Source organism: Megachile rotundata, chromosome 1 (genome assembly GCF_050947335.1).
Source record: "Megachile rotundata isolate GNS110a chromosome 1, iyMegRotu1, whole genome shotgun sequence".
Taxonomy (NCBI): Eukaryota; Metazoa; Arthropoda; class Insecta; order Hymenoptera; family Megachilidae; genus Megachile; species Megachile rotundata.
This window is the reverse complement of record NC_134983.1, coordinates 17544408-17562875: the sequence shown is the minus strand read 5'-3', so window position 1 is coordinate 17562875 and position 18468 is coordinate 17544408. Positions and strand designations below refer to the sequence as shown.

Here is an 18468-nt window from a genome sequence, read left to right as displayed (position 1 = left end):
CACGAAATGGTTTTTTAAATATTGCCAATACTTCTTTACACAGGAAGAAGAAGCCCGCTAAAAAAAGTAGTAGAAACATATATATTGTCATACCGTTTTACCGAACAGTCACTTCCTTTTATTAAGTACAAGTCGTGATGTACATATCGCCATAATTGCTGAAAAAATCGAAGTTCTTTAGAAAAAACAAGAATCCTTGCATCCGTTTGAACCAGAGTTTCGTAAAAGTAATTAAAGAAGCGACGAGCAAGATAGTTCGCAGAAGAAGGCATGCGGTAAGTCGCATCTTATATCGTCCATCTTTCCATCCCTGAAGATTGAACCGCAGTTTTGTACACCGCCTGTATTATCCGGCTGTCCATTATACTTGTCGCTCCATTCGGTATATCCAGTTTTCGCCAACGAATCTCCAAGAATAGTGGTCCAATCGCCCTCCGCATATAAATCGTGTGTACCTATGTAGGCTTGGCCGGTGACGTCGGAACCTTTCACCGGGCTCGATCGATTAAATATATCCATTAATACCTGAAAAAAAAGCGGACGATGAAAGAAGAGAGGGTGGGATCGAGCGTAAGTGACGCTATCGGGCTGCTTTTAATCGGGACCACCATAAATCGCTCTTTCAACGGGTGCCATTTCGCGAACGCTAATGGTGTGCCTTTCGATGGATCAAAGAGCGGGAATATAAATTGCCAGTGACACGGTTAATTCAAGCCTGACGCGCGATCGTGAAATAAAACGCGTCCTCTCCCGTGGGTAATACGAATAAAATTGAATTGTGAAGCGGTCCTATTACGATGGATAACGAATTAATCTCCCGAACTATGGGACACCGAATCATTCTAACCTATCACCCGCGAAACAGTCATGCGATATAAAATGCTGTTTGGACTGCTTTGTACGGTTTGATTTTTAATCAGCCGGTTCTGACGAGGTTAAATGTCCAAGCCGGTTTGTTGGTTTTTTCCTGCAGACGCTCGAGATATTCCACTCATTTTGTGCAAAGAAATATGAGTGCCATTCGGTTTGGACTCATTTGCAAAACGTGTGGGTATGGAAATGTGGAAGCAATAAAGTTTGAAATTAATTTAAGCTGAATCGCGGGGAAGATCTTGTAGAGTTTAAAATGCTTTCGGAAATGAAAGAATAGAGTGCACTCGGTATTAAATTCGAGTATAGTTTGGAGTTCGAACATTAGCAATATTTGCCGCAACGTATAATTTCAATCCTATCGAAATCATTTTTGAGAAATCATAAAAAATACAATAAAACTTACGTGCGCTTCCGCAATCGAGTTGATGATTGCCAAATGGCCACCCTCCTCGTTGCACACTTTCCTCGCTTCATTCCACGTCAATGCTCTAGTATGAAGTTTATGCGAACCGATTCCAGGCGTGTAATAATAATCATCGCGTGTAGACACACCACGCAGCCCTAAATTGCATATGAAACCGTTTCCACAAGTCACGTTACGAGTATTACACGGATCATTTAAGCAGGGCCGATACGATTGGAAGAAATTTCCAGTGCATAGACTCGCCACGGAGTTCGGAACAGCCAAACTTAACGGGACGATAAAATTAACCAGAGAACTTAACAGCGACATCCTTTGATTGTGCTCGCTAGTGTCAATTGAATTGTACTCGTTAGAACGGCTTTTACGTCACTATGTTTCGCTTTTAACTATCCTTTGTCGCCGTTGAAGCTTCATTTAACGAGAACGCGTAGGAATCGCGAGGGAACTGAGATACCCTTACTCGCTACTTCTGATGACTACTGAACTTAACCTTGTCTTTAAATAGGATCGAAATGCCGATTGGTCGTTTCGGAAATCCTTACTCTTTTTCGATCTTCTTGTAATTTATATGTCAGACAGGAAAACATGTGCAAGAATTCTTTATACCTGTTATGGAAAAGACCCAAGATCGATAAACATACCGAACTGGTTCTGATTTTAATGAAACTGATTTCTGGTGAAACTGGTTTCTGATTTTAATGTACACATAATAATAGCTGACTAAATGATTTACAAATCTGTAAGAGGAAAGTCTGCTGTATACAATAGCTTCAGAAAACAATTTCTGAAGAATTATTGTATCTCTTAAAATAATGTAACAATTTTGTTGTTATGAGCAGATTACTTTTTACAAAATCTGTGACCACTTTCTATTTTACCTCAAGAGACCATGAAACTTTTCCTGAAGAAGTTTTCTTATCTCTACGATAGCTTTCGAGATAGCATTTTTCTGCTGAAACTTCAGGAGGTGATTTCACCCCCTTAACTTGCGATTAGGCTATCAAGAAATGTGTTGCTCATTTTCACCTGACAAAGTTGCATCAGAATAGACAAACAGTTACTTGTAAATCTATCGATCTTGAAAGATCATCAAACCATAATTTTGTTATTGCCTACATTTATTAATTGCCTGTTAGTTCATAGATTCCTTGTAAGTAGCCTTTAATTATCATTAAAGATTCACAGTGTCTTTACCCCTAAATCATTCTTAAACTGTCTTCAATGACTATTCGCAAAACCCACACGCGACACTCCCGAAACTACCGCTTGAAAATGATTGTAATTGAAAATCAGTTCCCAATCCCATCAAATAACATTTCGCAATCCCAACGATCTCCGAACTTTTCTCCAAAAAGAATCAAGATTTCGTTTTACTTCCGATCCACAGACAATCGCAGAAGTCACCGCTACCTAACCTATCTTCGGCGATAAATGGAAGTGCCGTTGGGTGGTGTTCGCGAAGCGTGTATAACGGTAATCGCGAAACAGCGGAATTTCGCTGATGTCCCTTGAGCCGAAAGGAAATTCTGAAGCTGGTGCTTCTGCTTAATGAGCGACACTCGAGCAACAGCTGTCGCCTTAAAATATTTGCATTCGCGAGTTGTCGGCCATACTGTATCGATATACCCGTACATGCTGCGCCTACCACGTTGATCGTCCCTCGACGAGCGTTTCAATTACGGTAATTGCAAGTTCGGCCATCGTCCGATGGCTTGTCAGAAATTAATACAATTTAAACGGCAACTCTAATGGCCGACGTACGTCGTTCTCGCGGACGATAATTGCATAGGATACATCGTAACGCGTGTATGTTCTGTCGTTTCGCGAACAACAAACTCGGAACACCGGAGAAATCACCCGACATCCGGTGAATGTGTTTGTTTCCGTTGCTGTAATTATCTCTTGAACCACTAATGAGCAACCTCTACCGCGAACAAAATTGAAAATTAAATCGGAACTGAAAGAAATTCATTATTTCGCAACTTTAAGAATCAGAAGACTTTACCGGAAACTGTTCTTTCATTAATATCTTTGTTTCTTGCACAAATATGAATCTAAGTATAATTAGAATAAAATATTTATTGTTAGTCACAATTTGCTGCTGTTGCAACAATTTACATATTTGATTAACTTCGTAAGGAGAAAATTCTGCAAAAATAATTCATGATTAATGAAGTTTTGTACATTTATGCTGATCCAGAGTTATACAGAGAATTTGAAAAAAGCTGTCGCACTTTTTCAATGTCTCCGTTGCATTTAATAACGATGCGTCACAGGAACTGGCGCAAAATTAAGGAATATTAAAACCGCTATAACTCATAAACGGTTCGGTGAAGCCATTTGAGACTTAAAATTTATGAAGACGCAAATTCCTCAAATTTTCATTAACTCCGTTGCGTTCTAACGCAGTTCCGCAAAGGGGACGTTTAGAAAATTCGGAACCACTTTTCATTTATTCCTCCTTTTTAACCACGGCATAGCAACGCTGTTGGTATTAAAAATGGCTTCGGAATTTTTAAGCTGCCAGCGCACCTTGCGCAGATTAAATTACTTTGAAGTTAAAATCGATAAACAGCAAGCGACTTTGAAGTCTCGAAAAGTAATTTGGTTGAGCTGTGTATTATGTTTACCACTACTTAGATTAATCTAATTTGTTTAATAAACAAGGGTCGATTCTCCTAATGCACATTAGATTATGCAACACGAACGTACCCTGGACACCGAATACGTTTTCATTCTTTCCTGCTTCTTTGCGAATAATTAATGCAAAGCGACAGCGGGTCGAGCAGCAATTTAAAACCGCAAGAATAAAATTCATTTGAGCACGGTACTTTCGTAGACAAGAGGCAGACTCTGGGCAGAAATAAACAGCGCACCGTGTGTATTCAAATAACACGTAACCGCTCGTTAAGTCTCGGCCCAGCCTGCGTAAAAAGTTAAATTGTTTTACCAAGTGGATCGTTAATGGTACAACTGCTTTTATTCGCTCTTGTTACGACTAAACATACGTCCATATAATTGCAAAAAAATTAAGTGTCGTTAGATTTATATCAAGGTTATTGATACCCGTTGATATAACACTGTTAAAATATCGTGTAGGAGTTTAGACTGAAACTTATCAATTGTTTAAAACTTGCTATAATCTATCCTGAAATTTAATCATTCTATCTATTAATTCTTGCTTGGATTTTAAATCTAATCTAATTTCGGCCAGGGGTAATTATCTTAAACGAGAACATTGTGTACAAGGTTAGATTATGTTAGGTTTTCATTCAACTCTATTAGGATAGCTTAGATCTATTAGACTAGCTTAATAGATCTAAGGTTAAGTTAGATTAAGTGAGGCGAGGTGAACCAAGGTAAAGTTACGGTAAATTGACTCGTTTAAATTTTAACGTTTATATTTGTTACCTTGTTAGTTTTTAAAGTCTACTAAATTCAGTTATTTAATCATAGTTATGTCACAGAAGAATGCGCTAACAAATTCTTTTTTCACTTTGACTGTTTTATCGCTGTTATTAAGATAATGAAATAGCAGCGTCATATTAATCAAATACGGGCATTTCTACAAGAATATGAAATGTAAGTTAACTGTGTTAACGACGAGCAGATTCTCCGTCTTTTCACCACAGATAACGTCAAATGAAAAGTGCCCTGATGTTCGCCAGAGAATTAGAAGAATCCTTGATAAGGTATCTATAAAACAACGAACAGTTGGATTCACGGTGGATGCGATTCTGAAGGCGGAAATTCAAGCGGAACCCGCATCGTCCCCATTATCTCTGCACGCAATAAAGCATTCCCACCAGCTGCTTCGTCTCCGACGTCGAGTTTCTCCTCTTTCGTTTCCTACCTCGTCGTCCGTCTCTTAAAAAAATATCAACCATCCACGCGGCCCTGACCCGTCCAACGTTTCTTCTTTTCTTCGAATAATTACAGAGCCGCTCGATTTGTCTTCCGGCGACCGACGAGCTTTTTTAACCGCGACAGAGACACCGGATGTAAATTAGAGATACCACGAGACTTCCCGATTAAGACCCACCAGATGAGAAAGGATCTTCCGATCTTCGTGGCGTACTAAACTTCGTGGGAAAATGGATCACATTCTTTTTCGTAATATACTTCGGTCGCTTGCTTCACATATAGTCACGTTGAATAAAATGATGGAAAATTGGGGTCGTGTTCAGAAAATTTCTATCGTTTGTTAGATATTTTTGTTCTAATGATATGTTACGGGTAATGGAATGGCAATGTTAAAAATGAATGAGATATGAATACAGATGTAAATTATGGATGCACAATATGTGTATATATGTATATAGATTTTAATATAGATGTAGTTACAGATATGCACTACCGTCCATAAGTATCCGTCCCTTGATTTCGTTACATAAAACATAGTTGAACTTTGTACGAAATGTATTTAGGGTCATCATATCATTTGTAATAATTATTATTATCTTTTCCGAGGTGTCATAAAGTAATAGAATTAATTTTTAAGTACAAATTATACAATGAAAGTGTGAAAGTAAAATTCATGTCCAGAAGTACAAAGTCCAAATTTGTGAATCTAATGAAACGCTTTCGATTCTAAAAAAAATTTTAATTTCTACTGTGTTTCATTTCTATGGTGCAGAACGTATTCAGAGGGTTCTTCGATATGTTTCAAGTGTTTGTAAACTGTTGGTAGATGTTTAGGTTCCCTCAATGGAGATAAGAATGGAGGTAACGCTACGCACTCGACAGTTTCGGTTTAGTTCGTCTGTAGCTTCTTTTCCATCGAGATATGAGTTCCAAACGAGAATTATCAATCGAAAAACGTTCCAGTATTCTGACCTTCGCAGAAAAAGAATCGATTTTAGTTACTGTTGCAGGTACTTGAATAACTTTCATGCATATTTCGCTGGTGTCCGGATACTTATGGACGGTAGTGTACGTACATAGATATGCATGCAATACAGATACAGGGTGTCTCACAACTAGTGTAACTCCCTGAAAGATATAATAAGATACCAATATAATTATTATATAACCTTACACCATTTTATAGACCAGCGAAACAATAGAATATTAAATATAAATATTAAAGTACCCCTGTATATAAGTTTTCGTGCCAAAGCTGTGACCCGTATCAAAATTATACAAGGAATTATTCATATCGATGTACCAAATAATGCGGAATGATAAATTTATTAATACAATTAATTTGCATATGTAATGCGTATAACAATTAGCATATATGTAGGCAATCCAATCCATAATCCGAAATTCACCAGTTTCTACGTCAGTTTTAACCTTTGAAGCATTCGTCGTATTAATTGTTTGGAAACTCATAACGTTTGTAATAACCATTAAATCCTTTATCATCGTTTGAATCTCTGCGTACCTCAATTTCAAGAAAAACGAGTTTCTCGAACAAGCATTTTACGAAATGGACAAGAAAATGATTATCCCTGGACAAGTTTTACCGTGAAGGAATAACAACGACGAACCGCTTAATTGGCAAAGCGAAAACGCGAACGGAATCGGCAGCGAAGAAATTGGTCGCGTAGGCAACCCTCGAACTTTTTCAATCGCGTTTCAATTTCCCCGCGCGGGAAACGACGGGTCTGGTCGGTGCTCATAAAACTCGCTGGATATCAGAATGTTAAATGGACCGGGAAGGAGTCGGTTAAGCGATCTGAAAAGCATGGATCCCTGTGAGGTTAAGAAGGTAAAGACCTTCGACATCGAGACTGTTCGGCTCTTTATCCTAGCTTGTTCCGTAACGTTTAACCTCTTAAGGGGGTTCCACCTTCGAACAACCATTTTTCCGAACTTAACTCTTCCTTGTATGACCTCTTTTCATTTTTTTAAAAGAATTTTTCGACTAGCAGAAATTGGACTGGTTCTTAAGGGGGAAGGTTTCAGACCTAAATGCGCGGTAGCATAAATAATTCATTTGTATTCAAAAGACTATATCTTCGAAAGTATTACACGTATACGCATGAAAGATACATGAAAAGAAACACGAACTCACCTTTATACACCCTCTACTAATGTTCATTAGTAATATTGTACCCCTTTGACACGACACACGTTCAGACGATAATCGAGCTCATTTCATACACTTTTTAGAATTGTCAATTGTCTGAAGCACAGCACTGATCTTTGAGCTCGACTAAGTATTGCGGGCCGATCCAAAGGGGTGCATATTGAATATTTGTAGAGGGTGCATAAACTTGGTGAGTTTGTAACTCTTTTCGTATTTATAAGACAAGATAAGATTATGAGATATTTATCTTTCATGTGTGTACTTTTGAAGTACCTCCTCAAAACGAATGAATCATTTATGCTAGCCTTGAGTGAAACAATCAAATGGCAGTAAAGTAATAAAAGGGTAAGGTAAGATAACAGAACAGTAGAACAGTAAGGTAATAAAAGGGTAAATTAGCTGTAAAGATAGAGGTGTTGAATAGAATAGTAAAGATGTAAAGAATATGTAGGTAGACACGAAGGTAACGCGATCGATTATTCCCTGAAAATGGCTTCTGGTGTTTTCTGCTCACTTCCGGAAGTAGTAGGACGGTAGTGCTTCTCCCGTCCCTGGATCGGAAACAAGATTTAAAGGCGAGCCAATCGTTTGCAGCATAAACGTTTTTCGGATATATACGTACTGGCGGACGGAAACCGCGGGTAACAGCTTCGGTCAATAACAATATATTTCCTCTTTTATCAACGCTATTTGTCTTGCAATTGAAAAGCCGGGATGGATTCCGAAAAGGCGGGCTCCTAAGACGCCGCGGTGTACGATTTCTAAACTGCCGAACGATCTCAACCGCTTAGCGTCGAGACGGTCGATTTACGACTCGAGGCAGGCTAACGTCCACGGATTTATCTCCAGCTTCGCGCGGATTAAACGCGCTAAATAAAGTATCGCGTATCGTCGGGAATACGGTTAAGGGAAATTCATTTTTCAACCAACGTTATATGGCATGTACGTGAGAAAAATTCGGTATCCACCGTGAAAGGATCCTCGACCTCTCCACCGCCGTTGGATACGCAATCCGTCTTGGGGGACACTTTAACCCGCGATACATCCGAATAAAACGATTTCGTCCCGTTGGATAAATTCTGTCAGACGAAAAATTGTTATTCTCTAACTTCGCGAAACTGACGTCGGATCTGAAAGGTTTATATTACTTTGTTGCACCGGAGATCTAGAGATATTGGAATTGACGGATATTGGAATATTAGAATATTGGTCTCCGGGAATATTCGGATCTAGCAATATTGGAGCTTAAATAACGAACTGCTGGGATCAAATCTGGGAATATTTTGGAATTCTACTGGGATATTGGATTCTGGGAGAATTCGGAAATTGGCTTAGAATCAGGGGATATTTTGAAATTAGGATGGAGGGATGTTGGAGTAGTTTACAGATGTTGGGATCTGAGAAAGTTAGAAAACTGGAGTCTCAGGGATATTGGAACTCAAAGAAGTCTAACGATGTAGTATATTATGTAGCATATTATTGGCAACTAGAGATATCATTATCTAGCGATATTGTGCTTATATTGAAATTTAAAGGTATTGTGAATCGAGAAGTATTGAGGTCTAAGTATATTGTGGATATTGTAGTTTTGTTTCTGGAGGTATTATTTAGAAATAATATTGGATATACTAGGACTATTAAAATCTGAGGGTAGCAATATTTGTGATATGAAAGCATTAAATGCCTAATAATATTGCTACCTAATATTATCAAAGTCTGGGAACATATGGATTTAAAACTGTACATAAAATACAGAGATATAAAAATACCTACTGTTTAACGATACAACACACGGCAATAAAACCTGAAGTAGTCTGACAAGTACGACACTTTATATCCATAATAAAACACGAGAGAAATTACAGAGGTAATAAAACGACAAATGTCGCTACACTTAAATCGAAAAATTCCAAAGTTTATTATTTATTTAATTTTCGAGGTAAATGAGTTACCATAATGGCGACTCGGTCCGAGGAAACGCGTATCCTTCATAATCTCGTATTCAATGCATCCATAACGATTACACGTTGAATCAGAGAGATATGGTTCGCTGAAAATTCCTCGCTTCGACGGGGATGAAACGCGCGAAGGAGGAAAAAAAAGAAGAAACCTCCCCACGAAAATCGCGCTCCGGCGAGCAGCGAGCGTGCTTTTCGCTACGAATGAGGCTGTCTGATCCAAAAGCAAAACAGGCGCTCGGCACTTTTAATTAATACCACCACCGTCTACGGATGTCTTCATATTCTCGCGGGTTATATTTGCCCAGGGTGGCGCGGGTCACGCGAATAGATCCGTTCACGAATCGCCTTTGCGATAAGACGATTAGAAACGAGCACGGCCGCGTATAAGTTTTCCCTTTCATAACCGTGCCACCGATTTATTGAGCATACACCCCAAACGATCGTGTGATTTAATCAATTTTCTCGTTTGTCGCGTAAAGAAACGACGAGACGCGATTTACTGAAGCAAGAAACAGTGTTTTCTTTGTCTGAAGGAAACTTTAATTCCGCTGGAAATTATTTGACGCGTATTAAATCATTCGATGACATGCACATTTTCTTAAATAACTTGTGGTGTGTCAATTTGAAGTTTCATGAAAATTATGACACTCTTACCCATTGAACTCCAAATGTTATTCTATTATACGGGGTGTCTCACAACTAGTGTAGGTTCCTGAAATGGGGGATAGCTGACGTGATTCTGAATAAGATTTCCCTTTACAAAAATGGGATTTGAAGCTTCGTTTCTGAATTATTAAGGAAAAACACGGACCAATCAGAACTCTTGATCACGTTCGCGGCCATTAGACTCGAAGGTGTCGCGTCTGCACGCGCTCAATCGCGCTCTGATTGGTCTACCTCCCACTTCAGGGACCTCCACCAGTTGTGAGACACCCTGTAGTCTCACATATTCTTTCATAAGTAACAAGAGACTACGTATTAACTTTTTGCACTTTTTTTAGCAACTCTGAAACTTTTTAGTTGAAAAGTGTGATAAATATTTTCGGACTGTTATTTTTCTATTATTAATTTTGTTACAATTGTCTCTTTCACTATGCCCAATCATAACATTGTAGATACTTATTTCAACTTGTATCAAATCAAATGTGAGTTTCGACTGTAAAATGTTTCAAGACTCCATTACAAAATCATCAATTTAGGAATTGGAGCTAGCATTTTATATAGTTAAAAGGTTTGTAATAGGTATGGAGTAAAAAGATTAGAAAGAATGATGGTGTGAATAGATCAGTATCGCGAACACAGGGTGTTAAATTGTAAATCGATATTTACTCGATCGTTTCAACAGCCAGCGGTAAATGTTAATATACTGCCGTGTTTGCCTTATAACATCGAGTTAATCTATAGCAGCTTGTCGTTTAGTTATAATTCTATTGTTTGTTTACTGTCTATTGTTTAGTTATTGCCAATCATAGCAGCTATGGCGCTTAACAATCTATTGTTTAGTTATCATCCTGTTCCCATTTATGCAACAGATAACCGAGTCAATTTTGCAGCCCGGGTAAATCCAACGCCTGTTTCGGAGTTTCTATTTTACATCCCGCATTAAATTAAGCTCTTACGTTCGGGATTGAACGGAACATGATGTTGGATTACTCATGGTAATGATAGATCACTGTTGTACCGTGTAAAACGTGACGCATGAAAATAGTTTACTTAACTCAACGATTAATCACGCGCATCCAAATCATCGCGATATATTTCAGTATGTATCACATAATGTAGGGTCATCTGCGATTTTGCTCTAATCAAAATATGTTGTAGTCCATATAAAATTAGGGGGAGGTTTAAGTCATCATTTTGCCGGTTTCGAATTTGTTAACAACCCTTCAAATTTTGCAATTTTTGCAAAAATAGACTTCACTTACGAATTTTTTTCTCAGAAACTTCTGAACCGATTTAGCTAATTTTGTTTTTGTTTTATTCATGAAGGATTGGGTTATTTTGTGACGTCCAAAAGTGATCGTAACGTGGAATGACCCTATAATTATTTGTTCCCTACCGAAATAACAAGAATCAATTTACGGCTCTAAGGAAAATCGATACTACCCGGTTTGACAAATAAACTAAGTTTAATGGGAGATAAATTATTATGCAAATGGGTTCGCGAAAGAAATCGTTGGGCAAGGGATGAGAAAGGGTTGCGGTTAAATATCGTCGGAGTAATTAAGTACCGGGTAACAGTGGAAGCAAAAAGATCGGAACAGTAGATTGTTCGGAAGGAAGCGTTTAAATCCCCGAATGCATTCCGTCGTGAAAATCGTAGGAGATTCTAATCGGGCAGGATCTTGTTCGCCAGCTAATTGAAAAGCAGGTACCATGCGGTGGTAGACCGAACGTTTATTTGCCCAACCAGCATCCAGGTTGTCCGATAAATTAAACGAATCTTTGTTCGCTGTCGCATTTTATTAACAGAATCGCAGAGTCACCCGATGATTTATCGCGCCAAAAGAGGGGCGGAGAAGATTAAATCGCAAACGTAGACGCGAATACTCCTCCGCTTCCGGCTGGGCCGTTTCGTTCGTGTAAATTCGTTTCCATCGGTTTCGAACTACTCGCAAACGCGGAACTATTAAATCGTGAAATATTAACCGGCCTGTGGAACCAAACGGGAGTCGCTTCGCAGTCGGTTGTTTCAATATTCCATGACACGCGAAATACATATTTCTCGAAACGTCCTCTTCGATTGTGGCAGAAACGGAAATCGTGTTCTCTAATTATTGTCAGTTACCGGAAATTGCAGAATTACACTTTAATTTAATATTTCTGTTCGGTTCCTTGAATTGTTAATATCTACCTCACTTCCGTATCGTCAAAACCATATCGAACTTTATGTTTCAGAATATTTGTTGTGCGACGATCTGATGAATAAAATTAATTATTATAGTACGCTGTTGTATTAATGACTGAAGAAGTATGAACAGCGAAGGGAACCTGCCCTACAATATCGTGACGCACACAACAGTTCAAATGTAATAAACGTCACTCGTAGTTTCATTGTACTTGAATTTTACGTCCAGTTCAAATTAGAATCTACCGCTGAAAAAATGTGTCTAACATTTTAATTTCCTTAGTTGCCGTAAAGTTGTATCAATTAGCTAGCTATAAATGACGCAAGAGAATTGTAGGTTAATACTCTTCCGATAAATTTGCCTAAATTGAAAGTTTGTAATTATTTCCGAAGCGAATGCGCTTCGTTTAGTAAATGGACAGACGGTACACAGCGGTGCTCGATCAGAAAAATTCTCCATCATGGACCGGATTAAATTGTAATCCAAAACCGATTGATTAATCCTAACTCGAATATGACATTTCTATTTTGACGCAAATGCATCTGTTCCAGATGAAACGGAAATTCCAGATCTCGACCCTCTACCTCCTGCTATCGTGGATTTATGTGTGTGCCGCCGGTCACAAGGTAAGCTTAAATTTAATTTTAAATCTCATTTTCATTCCGATGTTATAATTGCTATTGAAAAATTTTATATTATTTCTCTACATATAATTTGTTCAATATTTTCTCGTTCGAGTTTAATTTTAGTCGACGCATTTCATGTTGCCTGTCACATTTGTCGATCTAATTTCGTATTTGAAGTTGTTCGAATACTAATTCAAATTTATGGAATATTCGACGTTTCATGGCTCCAGTACGTTTGTCAAGATTATCCAAGCATGACAAGTAATCATTTTGACTAATTTACGTTGACCGTTCTAATCGGTAAAATCCAGCGTTCCTCGAAAATTGCAATATAATTTATACGTTGCCATAGCAGTCAACCCGAAACGTGTTTCTCGAGGAACGACAGGAAAGAATGGAATAAAAATGGAAGGGTCGTATAAAATCGTTCTATTCCAACTTCTCCTGTCTACCTATTCGCCTACCTGCTTGCCTACCTGCTTTTCCGCTTAGAAAACGCGCAATATTTCTATCGACAGATTTATGGATCAACCTGGCGCACCCCACGAAATCCTCTTTTCCGCATCGGGCACCCGGTTACCAACGCTGAAACGAGGAAAAATCACGTAGTGATAAGGAGGAGGGGAAAGCAACAAATGGCAAAGTGGAAAAACGTTGGATTTATTCCGAGCGATTCGAGAGACAGCTGATTAACAGTCAGAATCTTTCAGCGATTTTCTCCGACCGTCTACCCTTTTTTCTCTTATCTCCAATTTTCATTTAACACTTTGCACTCGAAGATAATTTTATTGTTTGCAAACAGCGACTTTGAAATATTAATTAAAATGTTAAATGAGTTCTCTTGAGGTTATTATTTTTCTACTAATAATTTCCACTATTGTCTATTTCACTGTGTTAATACATCGCACGAGCACCATTATAGAATTAATTAAATAATACTTATTTCAAATTATTGTATTTAATCGAATGGCGCCTGAGAGGCACCTCTCGAGCGCAAGGGTTTAACTTTCATCTCAAATTGTAGCAAGCAATCAAATTAAAATCAGACCCATATAAATTAACGATCGACAACTCTCAAAATAAATTTTCAGACTTGGAACACCACGGATGTTATTTAAATCAAGGGATGTTAGTATATTAAAGTCTCGGAATACTGAAGTACTGTATAATTAAAATAATTGGAATGTGGGGTTCTAAAGATGTGAAAATATTTAGATCTAGTATTTTAGATCTATTCAAGGGAAATTGAAATGTTAACCATGCATCGCGAAATAGCACATTAGATCCTTTTATTGCTGCCCGATGGATGAACGCAAATTGCTTTCGTCTATTCTCCTTTTTTTCGCCGTCAGAAGTTTTGTTCGCGCTTCTGCTACGAGAAATTTCTGCATTTAAACTACACATTACTCGCGTGCATCGCTTCTCTGATGGAAAGTCGAGTACCGAGTGGAAGTTCCGCAAAGAATAGGGCGGGAAAGAAAAAAAAAAGAAAAATCGTTGCCAACGTTGTCGAAGCCACCCTCGCGTCCCAATGCACCACACTATGTCCTGACATTATTCGCTTGACAAGCTTTCTTCGGACAAGAAATGACATAACCGGTTCCTTCCAATCGGTTCCAACTCCCAGTGACCCACTTGCGACTGTTGTGATGATCGATCAAACTAAAATACTATTCGCTGAAATAGGCATGCATTTTCTATTGGCCGTTATTTAGAACGCGACCCAGAAATCAAAATCGCAAGGCAAACGAGATACGTGACGGTTTTAATCAGTGTGTGCTCGGAAATTCTGTACGGTTAAAGTTTAAAGTTACATCGACGGAAACATTTTAATTAAGCGAAACCATGCTGTAAACACGAAAACACTACGAAATGAATACGTTTTATCGTAGTTTCGTGTCGTGCCTCCGCGGATGTTTCCAGCTATCCCGCGCGAAATTTCATTTGTACATTCAGGGATGCTAACTTTTGCATTTCTAAATTTCCAAACTTTACCCAAGTTCAAGTCTCGCGGTATTTTTGTTGAAACGGCTCGTAAAATCGGATAGTTAATTTGCAGGGATTTCTACATCGTCCTTCGATTCGCAGCGAAACCCAAGAACGTGGAAAAGCCTGATTCTGGGCCCATAAACTTATGGTATTAGACCCTAAGTCCAGGGCTTAGGACCATGGCTGTATTCAATCGAGTCGACTTTACCTAATTCGTTTTACCTTAATACAATTTGTATAGGGTAACATTTTACTCCACCTTATTTATTATTACACGAAAAACATTATTTACAAGTAGTTTTAAGAAGTCAAACCTATCCAAAAGATACCAATCCAGAACAAATTTCAAAATAATACCCCATTGATTATATAACAGTTCATTATAAATTCTTTGACTGTATCATGAAGTTATTAAACAACATTATGTATCACATATATTATTACATAACATAGAATCATGTAATACAATAAACAACGTCTATTTAATCGATAAACCGCGGTAACTATCGCAACGAAGCAGTGCGTAAAAACGACGTCGCTTACGGAATGACATAGTGGTGCTATTTTTATACCACAGTAGCTAAAGAATCGTTTGCTTTCCCATCGAGAAACAGCCAAGTTAATTAAAAATCTTAATTAACTTGAAAATAATTAGTGCATCTGGAATTCCTGCCACAATGATGCTTTTCCGGGGCTCTCGTCTCTTCAGGAACGCCACAGCATCAGTCGAGAAACATCCGACATGCCGTGATCGTTGTACGAGTGCGTGTGCTAGCCATTCCGTCAATGTTGACCGGAAGTGTTTGTTCCGATGCATGTGCAATAGCATGCTGAACACCGGTTGTCTCGTGGCCTCGTGTAACACCGTAGTCCAACATAATTGTCGGCGTGCCAGAATTTAGCCCGGCGCAATAGGTGGCCGGATCGTTGCAGGCATTTCGTCCCCTGTACAGTCGACTACAACTCAGACTTTCCTGCGCTCGAGATAAATTTGCACGGACAGAGAAGCATAGCGGCATTTGTTTTCGAAAATTTTTCATTTGGAAGTTTGGGAGTGGATATTGTAAGAGTTCAGGAATTTGGGGTGTAGATTTGGCTCTTTGGAATTAGGAAATTTGACAATTTGGGGATGTGAGGGGGTGATTTTAGAATTCGGAGATTTGTAAATATTTGGAGATTTGAGAATTTGGAGATTTGAGAATTTGGAGATTTAAGGATTTGGAGATTTGAGGATTTGGAGATTTGAGGATTTGGAGATTTGAGAATTTGGAGATTTGAGGATTTGGAGATTTGAGGATTTGGAAATTTGAGGATTTGGAAATTTGAGAATTTGGAGATTTGAGAATTTGGAAATTTGAGAATGTGGAAATTTGAGAATGTGGAAATTTGAGAATTTGGAAATTTGAGAATTTGGAAATTTGAGAATGTGGAAATTTGAGAATTTGGAAATTTGAGAATTTGGAAATTTAAGAATTTGGAAATTTGAGAATTTGGAAATTTGAGAATGTGGAAATTTGAGAATTTGGAAATTTGAGTATTTGGAAATTTGAGTATTTGGACATTTGAGAATTTGGAAATTTGAGAATTTGGAAATTTGAAAATTTGGAAATTTGAGAATTTGGAAATTTGAGAATTTGGAAATTTGAGAATGTGGAAATTTGAGAATTTGGAAATTTGAGAATTTGGAAATTTGGAAATTTGGAAATTTGAAAATTTGGAAATTTGAGAATTTGGAAATTTGAGAATTTGGAAATTTGAGAATTTGGAAATTTGAGGATTTGGAAATTTGAGGATTTGGAGATTTGAGAATTTGGAAATTTGAGAATTTGGAAACTTGAAAATTTGGAAATTTGAAAATTTGGACATTTGAGAATTTGGAAATTTGAGAATTTGGAAATTTGAGAATTTGGAAATTTGAGGATTTGGAAATTTGAGGATTTGGAGATTTGAGAATTTGGAAATTTGAGAATTTGGAAACTTGAAAATTTGGAAATTTGAGAATTTGGAAATTTGAGAATTTGGAGATTTGAGAATTTGGAAATTTGAGTATTTGGAAATTTGAGAATTTGGAAATTTGAGAATTTGGAAATTTGAGAATTTGAAAATTTGAGAGTTGGAAATTTGAGAATTTGAGAATTTGGAAATTTGAGAATTTGAAAATTTGAGAATTGGAAATTTGAGAATTTGAGAATTTGGAAATTTGAGAATTTGAAAATTTGAGAATTGGAAATTTGAGAATTTGAGAATTTGAGTAATTTGGGTAATTTGAGTAATATGAATAATGTGAGTGATTTGAGTGATTTGAGTAATTTGAGCGATTTGAGTAACTTGAGTGATTTGAGTAACTTGAGCGATTTGAGTAACTTGAATAATTTGAGTAACTTGACTAATTTGACTAATTTGACTAATTTGACTAATTTGACTAATTTGACTACTTTAACTACTTTGACTACTTTGACTACTTTGACTACTTTAACTAATTTGCCCAATTCAAGTAATCTAAAAAGTTGCAAAATTGAGAATCTAGAATACAAAAATTTCAATTCCTCATAATTCGAAATGAAGAATTTAGGAATTGAAAGAACAGAGAATTAAAAAATGTAGTATTTGAGCTATCCAGCGCAGGGAAATCCTAAGTATTTAAATATTGTTTCACATTTCCTAAGGGAAGCTTTCGTTGTACGAGAGTGTACATGCTCCTCCGCCATGCGAGGATAATTCGTCGCGATCTGAAGCGGTTTTGATTGCGCGACGTCCCATGATAAATGTAAACGCAAACAACGTCTGACAACCAAATTCGAAGCGTTGTTCGAACCGACTAATTTCCATATCCTGTCGGTTCTTCCGATTTCCTACATCCTAACGATCTACTGCCAACTGTCGTGATACCTGCTCGCTGTCGACGGGTTACAAGTTTACAGTGTGTTCTGCATAATGTACAGTTACCGACCGGAAAATGACTTCGAATTCGAGAACTTTCAGTCATCCGAATGCAACAATTTCAAAGTTCGACGCGTTGACAAATTTTCCGTGTATCTAAATTTCTCCATTTACGAATTGATGAATATTTAAAAATTTGAAAAATTGAAAACTTCCCAATATTCAAACTTTTACCGCGTCGTATTTCTACGTTCGCAAATTTGAAACATTTCAAAATAAAAAATTAGTTAATTTATTTCACCGAGTGTTCTTCAATGTGGAACAAACGATAAAGTTTCTACCCCTACATCGCTTTCCCTACAGAAGCTTAAAATGCTCGTCGATGTATACACCCGGTTCATTCGAACGTTATTAATTAATCATCTCCATTACTGAAGAAATACCAGCGTTTGTTATACATAGGCACACACGCAACGGGTTCGCCAACAGGGTTTAATTACCTCAAGGAAAATAACAACGCCCGTGATTTCGTCCGCAGACGGGCAAACTTATAAGCGTAAAATTCTGCTACAAAACAAGTGGCTATTGTTGCTTGTAACAAAACTAGTTCGCGAAGTTATCTTGTAATGAGCGTTCAAGTCTGTTCATCTAACACTTGCCATGTATTTACATGGAGTTTACTTATAGAACGGCTGTTCTTTAACTAAACGCTTCCACTTTCTGCTTATTGCATGTCTTTTGTATTTCGAGAGGTAGAATTTCAGCGAGCTTCATATTTCGAGAAAGTTCACTCGTGATTCGCCATATGGCCACACATGAAGCAAGTTTTGAA

General features: G+C 37.7%; 2 protein-coding genes across 5 annotated transcripts in view; one reads left to right on the top strand and one right to left on the bottom strand.

Moving 5' to 3' along the window:
• The window catches only part of Fstl5 (follistatin-like 5), a 309162-nt gene that overhangs the window by 276022 nt on the left and 14672 nt on the right, over nucleotides 1-18468 (top strand). For all 4 annotated transcript variants that reach the window (XM_012289074.2, XM_012289073.2, XM_012289068.2 and 1 more), the window contains exon 2: nucleotides 12693-12767. In XM_012289074.2, coding sequence (XP_012144464.2) covers nucleotides 12693-12767 — 75 coding nt within the window. The remainder of the gene's footprint in view (nucleotides 1-12692; nucleotides 12768-18468) is intronic.
• Nucleotides 81-1819, bottom strand: LOC100882082 (hemolymph lipopolysaccharide-binding protein-like). Its single transcript, XM_003704904.3, has 2 exons — nucleotides 1277-1819; nucleotides 81-525 (listed from the first exon to the last, which is right to left on the bottom strand). Exons 1-2 carry the CDS (start codon nucleotides 1604-1606, stop codon nucleotides 232-234), a joined length of 624 nt encoding a protein of 207 aa, XP_003704952.1. The 5' UTR covers nucleotides 1607-1819; the 3' UTR covers nucleotides 81-231.

Excerpts from the sequence above, each read along its gene's own strand:
- LOC100882082 (XM_003704904.3), bottom strand. The coding sequence starts at position 1,606 with ATGTCGCTGTTAAGTTCTCTGGTTAATTTTATCGTCCCGTTAAGTTTG. Across the intron at positions 526-1,276 it reads ACTCGATTGCGGAAGCGCAC|GTATTAATGGATATATTTAA; the intron begins GTAAGTTTTATT and ends CTTTTTTTTCAG.